The sequence below is a fragment of the Mixophyes fleayi genome, chromosome 6 (assembly GCF_038048845.1).
Source record: "Mixophyes fleayi isolate aMixFle1 chromosome 6, aMixFle1.hap1, whole genome shotgun sequence".
Classification (NCBI taxonomy): Eukaryota; Metazoa; Chordata; class Amphibia; order Anura; family Limnodynastidae; genus Mixophyes; species Mixophyes fleayi.
Window position 1 is genome coordinate 45,403,428 of NC_134407.1, and position 12,619 is coordinate 45,416,046.

Sequence of the window (12,619 nt, forward strand, 5' to 3'; positions counted from 1 at the left end):
TGCCCCCTCTGCATCCCGGGGGCCAGTAAGAGAGAAAAAAAAATACCAATCCGGCAGCGCCCGGGATCTAGCATCCTCCTCTCTCCTGCCGCTTGTCACTGAATGGCGGGCGTGATGACATCACGCCCGACATTCAATGAGAAGTGAGGAGGGAGAATGCTGGGTCCTTGGCGCCGCCTGATTGGTAAGTTTTTGTTGTTCTTTTTTTCTCTTCCTGGCTGCGGCATCCCTGGAAGCCGCGGCGCACACTTTTGGAAACGCTGGTATAGTGTAAATCAGACAAGCTATGCATGCATAATAAGATGATGTTTCACTTTCAATGTGTCCCACGGTTACCAGAGTAATCCTCTCTATTCAACTAGAAATCTCTTATTTCCCGTAGCTCAGATTCTTAATGCTTTCACATTAACTATAACTGTTTATTTGGCACCTAAGTATAAGTTGAATTTTATGGTACAAGCAAATCTCAGGTCAAATGAGTATCCTGTTTATTTACTACAAAAAGATGAAAGCCCTTGTCTGTACCACAGCCAGGGCCATTGTGTATACGTTTGTCACCTCTAAGACATGTAGTCACAGCTATGAGGGAATCCCTCTATGATATATAATACTTCTTTGCGGCACTAGGAATTCAAAGAAAAATAATTATCAACATTATATTGATCAGCATGCAGTACAGGATTTACCTATGCTGGCAATACACGAGGTCTACGGAGTAAGAAAGAGGAGAGAAGAAAAATGCTGTTTCTTAGTACAACCCAAACTAACAAACACTGTCCTAGATTCTGTGTAAACAACTGCAGGTAACAAACAGTGCAATCAATAGTGGCCTAAACAGAGCTGTGTCCTGCCATTATGGTACTTGACTGTCTTGCACTAGTAGCTAATTATAAAGATCAACACACTAAGCCAGAGAAACCTTTCCTTATATTGAAGGTGGTTCCGCATAACTAAAGCTAATTGTAACCGCTCTGTGTTGAATCCCTATTTAATACAGTTCATATTTCCACACATGTTCCTCCTACTAACACTGTACATTTGTAGTATTATTATGCAAGTTCAATTTGCTGTTTACAGGATTTCTTTTGTTCTATATAAGGTCATGACCGCAGTTGGAACAAAAGGATTTCTTACATGGTGTGATGGTTAGGGCAATGGGTTTACATTAACCCTTAAAGTCTGATTGAGGAGGACATACAGAAACATGGTGAAGTTCACATCCCCATCCAAATTTAAAGGAGAAACATTACTATTTACAAAATGATCCTTACTTTCAAGCATATTTAACTACTTTTTATACCTCCTCTCTGGGAGCACCTGAGAGGAGGCCCAAGGGTTAATTGCAAATGGTAGGGGGTTACGCAATTCCCATCTTAATGACCCCGTCTACCACTGTGCAGTGCCATGATCATGTAAGGAAGACACGTGACGTAATTCGCAGTGAATCAGGTTATCCCCGCCCACTTTACAAGAAGATGGGACAGGATATGAGAGAGTGGTCTACTCTACTCTTCAGGGAGTAAACCCCCACATTCTGGAGAGCATACTTGTAAGTTACATGCCAAGTGTCTGGCTTATATGTACATGTCCCCAATTCTAGGTTCACTATTAAATAGGAGGATGCCCACCAGATTTCTCACTAACAAAAACGACATTTTCATTGCCTGTAGAACGTCCTATTAAAGAGCTATGAAAAGCAAATAAATAAATATATATATATATATATATATATATATATATATATATATATATTGTGAGCAAGTACAGCATTCACAGGAATCCGACACAGGTATGCTGAACCATTTAACTGTTTATTAGCAGTTGTCAGGATGGTAAACAGTTCCAACGCTGGTTCAGCAATCATGTCCGGTAACAGTACACAAAAATCCCCACCACTTACATCTGGCTAGTCATAACTTCCCTGTCTGCAAGCCAGCCACTTACTGGCATCGGTGGTCCCACCCACACATACAGTCAGTGTCTTTATCCTCCATCCCAAGCACTACAACAAATCACAGCAAATCAATCACACCCATGTGGAACACCTGTGTGTGTGTGTGTGCTAAAAAAGGATCCCAGGGAACCTTTAACCCTGTTAGTTCTCCACAGACAGGGTTCTCCCTTATAGGGGAACTGTGGCAAAGAGGCATATTTGCCACTATATATATATATATATATATATATATATATATATATATATAGTAGACTAGTGTGACTTTAAATCAGGAAGGGGCGACACCTGGACCTCCAGCAGTTAATAGATTAGGGGTTGGACCTCACCACAATGCTGTCAGTTACAGCAATGTGTATAGCATAATCACATCACTTAAACAAACACATCTATTCTTGCACTGTAAACACAAACAATGCTGTTCATTTTATTCCTTGTTACATACTAACTTTGAAGCCGAAAGTTATGACTGCAATGTGCATTTCTCTTTTCATGTGTCCTCAGCCACTCTTAGGTCTGGAATACCGCAAAATACTTTTTATGGCATAGCTTATTTTTTCTCAATCATTTATTACATGCATATGGCTGTATAGGAAAAGATGGAATATTCTTGCACTACAATCACCAAAACATGGAACCATTTAAATACCCTCTAAGAAATATTAATCTACTGTAGATCAATATGTGGCAGAGCTGAGAGAGGATATATAATTGGTAACTTTGAATAACACATTTATCCTCATTAGTTTGCAACTGCAGTCATTTATAACTGTCAGCGTTATGCAGATATTTCATACATGCTGAAGCCTGGCTGCAAATGACATTTTATCACAACCCTGACCGTGTCGTGGAGCCTTCTGGCTCCCACCTCTTCATCATCAGAAAATATACACATTTATTATCTGATACACTGTCCTAGGCATATAGACTATATCCCAAAATTTCAGTGATGGAGACAATGAGACAGAAAAGTAAATTGCCATAAGCCAGCTGGATAAAAAAAACATAATAAAGACAGAAGATAACACATCACTCTATCAGATATCTTTGTAGAATGAGACTTCCATTCATTCATTCTGTCCACCAATATGGCCAGTTTGCATACTTCAAACTTTTTGGCTGGGAGAAACAAAGGTCAATTTATTTTTGGATTGAATGCCTACATTAAATGAAGCAATGAGTTAGAAGTTTAAGGGATATATTTACTAAACTGCGGGTTTGAAAAAGTGGAGATGTTGCCTATAGCAACCAACCAGATTCTAGCTGTCATTTTGTAGAATGTACTAAATAAATGAAAGTTAGAATCTGATTGGTTGCTATAAGCAACATCTCCACTTTTCCAAACCCGCAGTTTAGTAAATCTAGCCCTAAAACTTAAAACACTAAGGTGACAATATATCAAAGGGTGATGGGTTTTTCATCGGTGGTGAGCTTTTATTGCCTCGCCCTATACAGCAAAGGGTTACTGCTGGCACGTGGTCACTGCTATTTAACAAATAACACGGCAGTACTTGAACCGCCACAATACATGTTTTGTTATAGCCATTCCAAGAGGATGATAACCAAAGAAAATCATTGACAAAATCACTTTATTCTTTGACTAAAGCATTTTTAATGCATAAATGTGTTTCTAAAAAAATGCAATTGTTAAAATAAATTTGCTCTACTTTTAAACTTTTTTTTAGATGGTGCTGATAGCCCAAATGTAGAGCTGAGCTGGCATCCGTGTGCCAGCAAGATGGCTCGCATATGTGCACAGTTGCGTATACTGGCCTGACAAAGCCAGTGCGTTATTTCTTACCCGGTCAGTATTGCCGGAGCATCACTGCTGCCTTGCCCTTGTTTTTTGATAACTTGCCGACGGTAATTATTGCCAGTTTAGTTTTTGGTTTTTTTACACACACCATTTTAGGAAAGAACTGCTGAGAAAGACAATGATATTCTTGTCCCATCTAGAATAGGGTTAAATGTTTAATTGTGATAATGACAATGTCTACTTCCAGGTACTGTATGTGAGGTAATAATGCACAGCAGGTGGTACAAAACAGTGAAAGGTTGTTTCCATTGGTGGTTTGATAGCCGCACATCACAGTAGCCAATCACTACTGACCTAAGTGTCTGCGTAGACACCCAGACTGGGGAAACTCCACCCCCTGGTTCAGTATCACAGTGATGATGTTCGTAGAACTCCTCTGTGGTATGTTGGAGGTATGATCTTCTGTAACTATACATAGAAAGAATTCTGATGACGTATTTTAAAGATGAACAAACACAAAGTAAAGCATAGGCTCAATATGTTCATCTCTGGACACAGGAATATAAAATTATTTGTTAGGAACTAACACTACACTTTAAATCAGATTTCTAACATGTCCTAATGTCGATCATAGGCTAAACTTTTAACCATTAAGTCAGTGGGTTATTACTATAATGTCACTTATAGCATTCCTTTGTTTATTTGCATGAAACAATACAAAGACCATTCAAATCAAAAGATAAACAATATGCAGTTCATCAGTCTGTCAAAATACATAAACAACTCTAACATCGTTCTGCTAAATGTAACAATGGTTACATGAAATAAATCTCTTGCATATGAGCAGGGGCGGATCTAGGCAACTGCTCTACCCAAGGCGATTTTAGGGGGGGGGGGATTTAGGCCACACCCCATTTCTAATTTCTAAGGCTGCTGACGGCTGCACAGTATGTGCAGGTCCGTTCAGCATTGGCAGTGTGCTGTCCCGCTGCTCTGATTGTGTTTAAAACACAATCAGAGCAGCCGGGCAGCACACTGTCAATGCTGAACGGACCTGCACAGTGTGCAGCGGTCAGCAGCAAGCCCCCCCCCTGGATCCGCCACTGCATATGAGCAGGGTGACCCCTTATCTGACAGGTGACCCAGGGATTAACCAAACTAAGTAAATAAAATTGCAGTGTTAATTTGGGGACTATCTACACCCCCTATACCTTATAGACATTCTTTGGACAGCCCCAACTAATAGTTTTCTGCAGGGGCATAACCTGGTTAATTAGGGACAGAGCTAGTGCCATTCAGTAAGTGTACAACTGGGTCTAAAACTAATGGGATCCCAGATGAAATTAGGGCCGGTACATCTGACCGGAAGTTTGATGCCCAGGAATATGTTCAAAAATGTGAATAAAAGTTTCCAATCTGCAAATGACATGGGGGCCATGCCCTGGGGACTGTAGGGTTAATGGTATTAAGTGCACCTTATGGAGATCTCTTAATTGTATCATTTGGTCTCTAGTCTAATAACTGACTGTCATCTCGCCCTTTCTCATCTCAGTTCGCTACTTATCAAAGCATTTAAAGTGCTGTGAACCCTTTTTCGGTCATAATGACTGCACTATGGGTTGATAGCGCTTTCTTAGATGGACTAATGACATACAGCTTTTCTCGGGGGAAGGGCGGCATGTCGGGGATGGATATATCTACAAAATATGGCATTGGGAAGGTCAAAGTGCTCTTTAAAAGTCTGAAAAATTATCAGTGAGTTTTTCAATAAACAATAAAAGGCTTTTAATCCCATATGTACCCAGATGTGCAGATCTACTAGCTCTGGATATAAAGTGCAGTAACGAGGGGTTAAACAATACATTGTGCACCATATTGCGCTTTGGAATTCCGCGTACTTTTATACATAGCTTTCCTTCTGAATTTTCAAAATTAACATTCAACCATGTACATGCCCTAATTATCTATTAATTGTTGTATTCCTCCTCCAAAACGAAGCATACAATGATAACCCATCAAAGTCGAGTGATTCATTAGCAGAAAAGCTGACGTACATCCTTCAATATCTCGACTCAAATGGTTAACAGCATCCCATTTTAATGCAAAATATAATCTACGTATTACATACACTGAAGTGGCGAAAATTAAATAGACTGCATACTTCAGGCATGAAATAAAAACACAAAAAAATATATATTTTATAAAATGATATGTATTTCTGCATCAGACACTAATAGTAAGATAAAATCTTTATGGTGCTTTTTCATTATTATTTTTTTTACCAACTGGTTAAAATGACAGTAGAAGTAATCAAGGGGAGATAACAAACAGCCAGGCCGTCATAAATCACAGATATATGGCCAGAGATACAGAGGTTATATCCACTGCATAGTATTGTCGCATACTGGAAGAGGAAAACAAGGGCCAGTAGCCTGCTACCAGCTCGTCCATCAATAGTCAGAATATCATTAATACCAAATAAGCATTGTTCTCATTCTCTATTAAATGTTCCTCAAGACCTTAGTGGCAATAATGTAACTCAGAAGTAGACAGCCTCTATCTCTCCATCTAGTGTGGACTACAAGTAGCAGCATGCTCGACTAACCATAGGCAGGCTGGAAAAGCTGGGACTTGTAGTTCCACAACTGCTGGAGAGCCACAGGATACTTCAGTCTGGGTAACTTAATATCTAATGGTAGTAATAGAATGTAGCCCATTATATACAAACACTTTGGCAACAGGATCTCCGGGAGGAGGCTCCATGACGGGGGCGAGATCAAGCAACTTGTGCCATTAGGCCACACCCCTATCCCAGCGGGGGGCATGTCCAGGGTGATTCGTTTAGCTGAACCCCCACCCACTTCGCCAACGAAAAGGGGAGTATGCAGGAAGTTACCCTGCTCTCCCAGGAGTTTGGGAGGACTCCCAAAAATTCTGGAGTCTCCCAGACATTCCGGGAGAGTAGGCGACTATGACTAATGCACATTACAAAATTCTTCTGTTTTGGAACAGACACCTGCTGTAAATACAATATATTATATATATTACTGACTCACCGATAAGCACCCACTGTAGCAACGTGAAAATAAGAGACCATGAGGTTTACAGGAGCAAGAATTTCAGGTAATTGATTGGGAGACCACTTAATGGCCATTGCTTTGCCAAATTAGGGTTTTACCATGATAGTGCAATCCTAAAATGTATAGATATAGATATAGAGACATATAGATTATGTATATAGATAGATAGATAGACAGATAGAAAGATATTGAGATAGATAGATAGATAGATAGATAGATAGATAGATAGATAGATAGATAGATAGATAGATAGATAGATATATGTGTGTGAATAAAAGGTTAAATCTCATATGTATGTGTATTCTATGGTCTGTTTTTTCCCATAAAATATAGGCATCAATGTATAGAACTTGAAAAATGTAATCATTACTCTTCGGGTTCTTACACACACCGTATCGATTTCCAGTAGTCAGGATTATTTCAATGGGTTTGTTAGGCTTTTCACTTGTCTCCTGCAATGCATGAGGCTATTTATGCACACACCGCAGCAAAACAGCTTCCTACTCAGAGCCATTATCTCCACAGAATATCCGTCACACCATGAAGAATTTGAGCTAGTGATGGATCCCAGTTCTGTGTACCATACAGCAGTCAGAACCGACTGCCAAGTCACCTCTCTAAGTTGGAACTGACAGTACATACTACAGTTTTTCTTTAAATCCTGCATTGCCGGAAGCAATGTATAATCGCTGCGGCACCATTGCTGCACTTATCACATTTAGGGGGATTGCTTTTAAGGTGGATGTGCTGCATAATCATGTTCTGACTTCCGAGCAAACTTTAGGACATTTTCTATTCAGCGTGTGAGAATTATTTCTGTAAAACAGTGCAGAACATTAGTGTTATAATTGGGTGTAGAGTGTACTGGGGTTATGTCTATGCATACTGAATATTAATAGGACTGGCAGTTATGCATCTATAAAAAAAATAAAATAAACTGATATAGGATGTCTGGGCAATACATTATATTTTTTGGCTCTTTATATATATAACAGGATAAAAAGCACCAATAAGTGTTCTGTGTCGGATGTTAAATAGAAGTGAATCAATAAAATATGCAGACGTAATCAATAGTTGGTTTGCATTCTTTTAAAGCAAAAGAATTCTCGTATTCATTACTTATCCCCTGAATAGCAGAATCACTAGATCATCTGTAATCCTTTGTTTCCCCTTTGTGTTAATGTGCAGTTAAAACCATAAAGATTTCATATGTTTTAGAGACGAGAGGAGGGGACTGTCTTACTTTCTATAAGAACAAATCTGTTTATTCATAAAGTCATGCAGAAGCTCAATTATTTAATGGAACTGTCAATATGAATCAACGTTTTCTGGCTCAGTGGTGCATAAAACAAATTCTTTAACATTTTAACTTTTCTCTAACTATCCTTTTCTGGATAATATCATGGGTAATTTAAGCAGATGAGGGACAAAAGATTCAGCTAGTATCCTTAGTAGTTTACGGAGAAAGATAGCAGAGCGAGGAGAAGTCTAAAGGCAAAACTTCCATTTCGATGTAAACAGGGTTGATTTGTTAAATCCTCATTTAATAGAAGAACTCGCCCGGAATGTCTATGAGGCTCCCCAATTTCTCGGAGTCCCCCAGACTCCGGGCAGAGTAGCCCACTATCTTGGCTCCTGACTCACTGGATTCTGAAGTGGGCAGGGCACTGATGATTAAATTTGATTCAAATTGCGTAATCATGGCCTCTTCCCTTGCTGCTCAATAATGTAAATTGACCCGTTGAGCAGTGGGGAGAAAGCCCCTTTGATGCAAATCACGTTCTCATGCTGTCCGCACACTGCCTGGATGAGATCAAAAAGTAGGCAAGTATGACTTCAAAACAAGTTATGACACCATGACGGTCTCACATACAATTCTGCCCCCCGCCCAGTTATGAAGCCCAGGGGCAGTTTTTCCCAGGATTCAGACGGTTTTGCATTACAAATCAAATTAGTTAGCCAATTTAAAATGGTGACGGAAGAGAGGTTAAGAGCAGGACCCAATCACAAGCCTTAATCACTTGACTTGTGATGAGCCCTCATGTCCACGCCAGAGTTGTAAAAAGAGCAGAGCAGTACTGGGGTGTAGCAGCCCCCGGGCTTCATCTGTGGGTGGAGGGGGGCAGCTTTCAGGATTATCATTTCTAATTAATATATTGATGAATAATTCATAAATACAAATGCAGTCTGGATCTACCTTAATACTAGAATTGTAAGCTTTCACTGCAGAGGAATGTACAAGGTCCCTAATACAATCAGAATGTGATGTAGATATCACACCCTGAGTATTTAACACTTGATTTGATATTCTTAACAAAAACAGTGTCCCCAGCAATGTGTTTTTGTGCAAACATATCAATTATCTGAATGACATAAATGCCTTTCTTATCAGTACCAGTGCAGCACAGGAGTCAATGCGGGTATGTTAGCCAAGTTTATATTTAATTCTTAATATTATAAATCTGCAGCTAGTCCAACACTTGTGATAGAAAACCATAGGCCTGCAGTGAAAACATCAGAAAAACCGGAGGACAATTTGAACGAAGGAGACTGAAGATAGGTTTGATATTCAAAGTAGAAGAAGATACTGTTAATAGCACAGGAAGGCAAATGTGTGACAGGGAGCCTGAAAATGGCAATTGAACAATGGGGAGAGAGAGAAAAAAATCTCTGGCTAATCAGCCCAACTGATTCGAAAGGTAATTCAATTCCTTGAATGGAGCTTGACAACATGACAGGGAGAGAGGGAAAGTTTAATCCAGACGATCTCTCAACAGAGCGTAAGGTAGGAGATGAAAGGATGGATGGGGGGGGTTCACTTGCAGACCTAGCACGGCTCAGAGGCATGATCATGTATTGTATGACAAACTAACAACGTACAGTGGTGTGCAGCAGTGAGACCGGCTCACCTATTATTGCTCCCAGCCAATGCAGAACAGTCCACTGATGAGGGGTACCTATCTCTGCGGCAAAGCTTTCATAATTAATGACAAAAGGAAAACATGAAGGTGTCAGACTCTGCTGAGCTAAACTATGCTACAGTACTCTTTGTTCCCCTCAAAAGTGTTTAATTCCCCATTTGGCTATAGCTATAAGGGTTATTGATTGCCTTTCCCCTGTAAACAATATTAACAGAACAATCTGAGGCTCCTGGGACCACGACAATCAATAACCACAGTACAGATGATTTGAAACAAATAAAGAATTATTTTTTTTTTTCGGATTCAGAGCTCAGTTTACAACACTCACTGGAACAATAAACACACTTTTCTTCCAGAGCAATGTAATGCTGTATCAACATTCTTTAACGTTTCCGGTCAATAAATGCAATGATCACAGATAATACCTCCAGGACAGTCGGACAGTGATATATATATATATATATATATATATAACTCTGTAATATACAGTATGTCACTGTATATGTGTATGACCATAAAAACCTGACAGTGAACAGCAAGGTTAATTTGTGAACTACATTATAGGGACTGCGTCTGTATTTATCTTCATTGCTGTCAATTACTGCTGAAAAATACAGCCTAGAATTAAGGATCCCCAATGGATGGATTACAGGGTTATTGCAGGACCAAATTGATTGCTCGGAATAAAGTTCTGGGAAAATAAACCCTGTTGGTTCACCAGCAGCTGTGCCCTCACTTGTCTGTGTCAGCAGCTGTGGCATTGCTCAGCCAATAGGAAGTGGCAGAAGGAGGGTTTGGCTGCTGTCTAATGATACTCATTTTCTGGTGATGAAAACTAATGACCGTCCATTAAATAGCCAATGAATATTGGTGATTATGTCAGTAAACCAGTCACATTTGATGTTCTGTAGAGCAGCGCTTCCTATTAGCAGTTAAACTTGGCTGCACACTCCTTCCATTAGGGCACTACAAGGAATAGTTTTGCCTTTTCCTAATAACCCTACTACTAACAATAGATCAGGAACATGCATTCTGTGACTCCCCAAACTACAAGTTCTAGCAAAGGTCTATATGCTTCACTTGCATAGCGTGCTAGGAACTGAGCTTAAAAGAGTCAAAGGTTGAATAAGACCTCAAGATATCAAGAAGCATGATCAGCACAAAAACCTTGCCTATAGGCTATGCAGCTCGGACAGTGATAGCCAGTCGGTCATAGGGGCCTATTTATCAAAGCTATCTCCCCTGTTAAATCGGGGGGGGGGGGGGGGGGGGATTTACCGCTAAATCACTATGTATTATTCCAGCATCACAGCAGATATCTCATATATCTGCTGCTTTGCATCTATTATCGTTTTTCTGAGCACTCCCCATAACAGTCTATGGGGAGTGCTCATTAATGGTATGTATCACAGTGTGCCCTGTGAAATCTTTCTCTTTATCTACATGTAAATGTACATTTTGCTAACTGAAAACTTTCTCATCTGTCAGCTCTGCTCCGAACAGCAGAGCTGGACAGCGCATGTGTGGAGGGATCATGTGATCCTTCCCTATCACATGACTGACCTTCTTGCAGTCCAGGATGTTATTGCGCGTGCCCCGTGGTTTTTGGTCGGCGCATGCTCACTAACAAAAAAGGAGGAGCAGTTCAACGCAGCCTTCTTTGGATGAGAAGAGACTCCGTTGAAGAGGTCAGTCACCTCAGGGACAGCAGGTTATCGGCACTGCTGTCCCTGAGATCTTTTTTGACACATTGCCGGAAACTTTCAATCCTTATCAAGGAGATAAGGATGGAAAAGTTTCAACCAAATAAAACAGAAGCATGATAAACAGGCCCCATAACCAGGTCACAGGGGGATACAATAAATTGGTGTTTTGTTAATAAAATACATGACCTCATTTATTTTTCACATTCTTTTTCCTTGGAGCTTGTGGACCTTGACAAATAGATGTAAAAGTGCATTACACAATAAAACAAACATCTAAAAAGAGCTCTGTTCAGTTTCTCCCAGACAGGAAAGCAAAACTTCAAATCTTCTACATTAAAAGCGGAGTAACTGTGGGAAAAATAAAACACTGTACCTTCCATGACATAGACCAGTGACCCCACGTCCCCTTCCTTGATGATACAGCTGTCTTTGCCATATTCAACAGGATACATACAATCCACTATCTCTTGGATCTGGGAAATCTCTAGGTTCTTCATGAAGTCATTGTCGAGGATGGCTTCTTTAATTAGATCCTTGGACCTGAAGCAAGAGAACAAGATTTAGTCATATGATATCCTGGAGGCGGCAGCAGTAACATTAAAATGATAAAGTCACAGTATTGTACAGCGCTTTCATCTGCCAGGATGTAGAGTTACATGTTATGAATATTTCATTGTACTGAGGTAACTTAAATACCCAGAGGTTGGAAACTTTGCCCAGTGTGCGGCTTCAGGTCTAAATGATAAATCCTGTAATAAGCAAAGTAACAGAAGTATGCATTTATACTCATTTACCTTACACGGCATCATACCAAAACCTGTTTCTAATAGATAGTTTAATGCTATTGCTATGTCGTGTTTCAGAAGTTGCTATAAACATTGTGAATGTGTTAATAAAAGTGAATGCTGCACTCTACAAGCTTAATAGGCAACTACAATCAGAGAACAAGTTAAAATGAATCATCTTTAAATACGTGCATTTTTCCCAGCCTCTCCATTCCTTTGATGTGTTCGGTTACAAAGGTATAAATATAGTTTATATAACGATCTGTGGGCTTTATAAACAAATACATTCCCATCCCATAGACAATGCTTTCTTCCAAGTAGTAGCTCACAAGCAGCAAATTATCTCAATGGAGGCGTAAAAACATCTCTCCCCCTTACTTCAGTCAATGCAGCAACAAACATAAAGAGACACAGACAAAA

At 39.8% G+C, this 12,619-nt stretch overlaps 1 protein-coding gene across 4 annotated transcripts in view; it reads right to left on the reverse strand.

The window, feature by feature from the left end:
* PRKG1 (protein kinase cGMP-dependent 1) overlaps positions 1–12,619 on the reverse strand; it is a 796,378-nt gene that overhangs the window by 568,296 nt on the left and 215,463 nt on the right. For all 4 annotated transcript variants that reach the window (XM_075216377.1, XM_075216376.1, XM_075216374.1 and 1 more), the window contains exon 2: positions 11,788–11,954. In XM_075216377.1, coding sequence (XP_075072478.1) covers positions 11,788–11,954 — 167 coding nt within the window. The remainder of the gene's footprint in view (positions 1–11,787; positions 11,955–12,619) is intronic.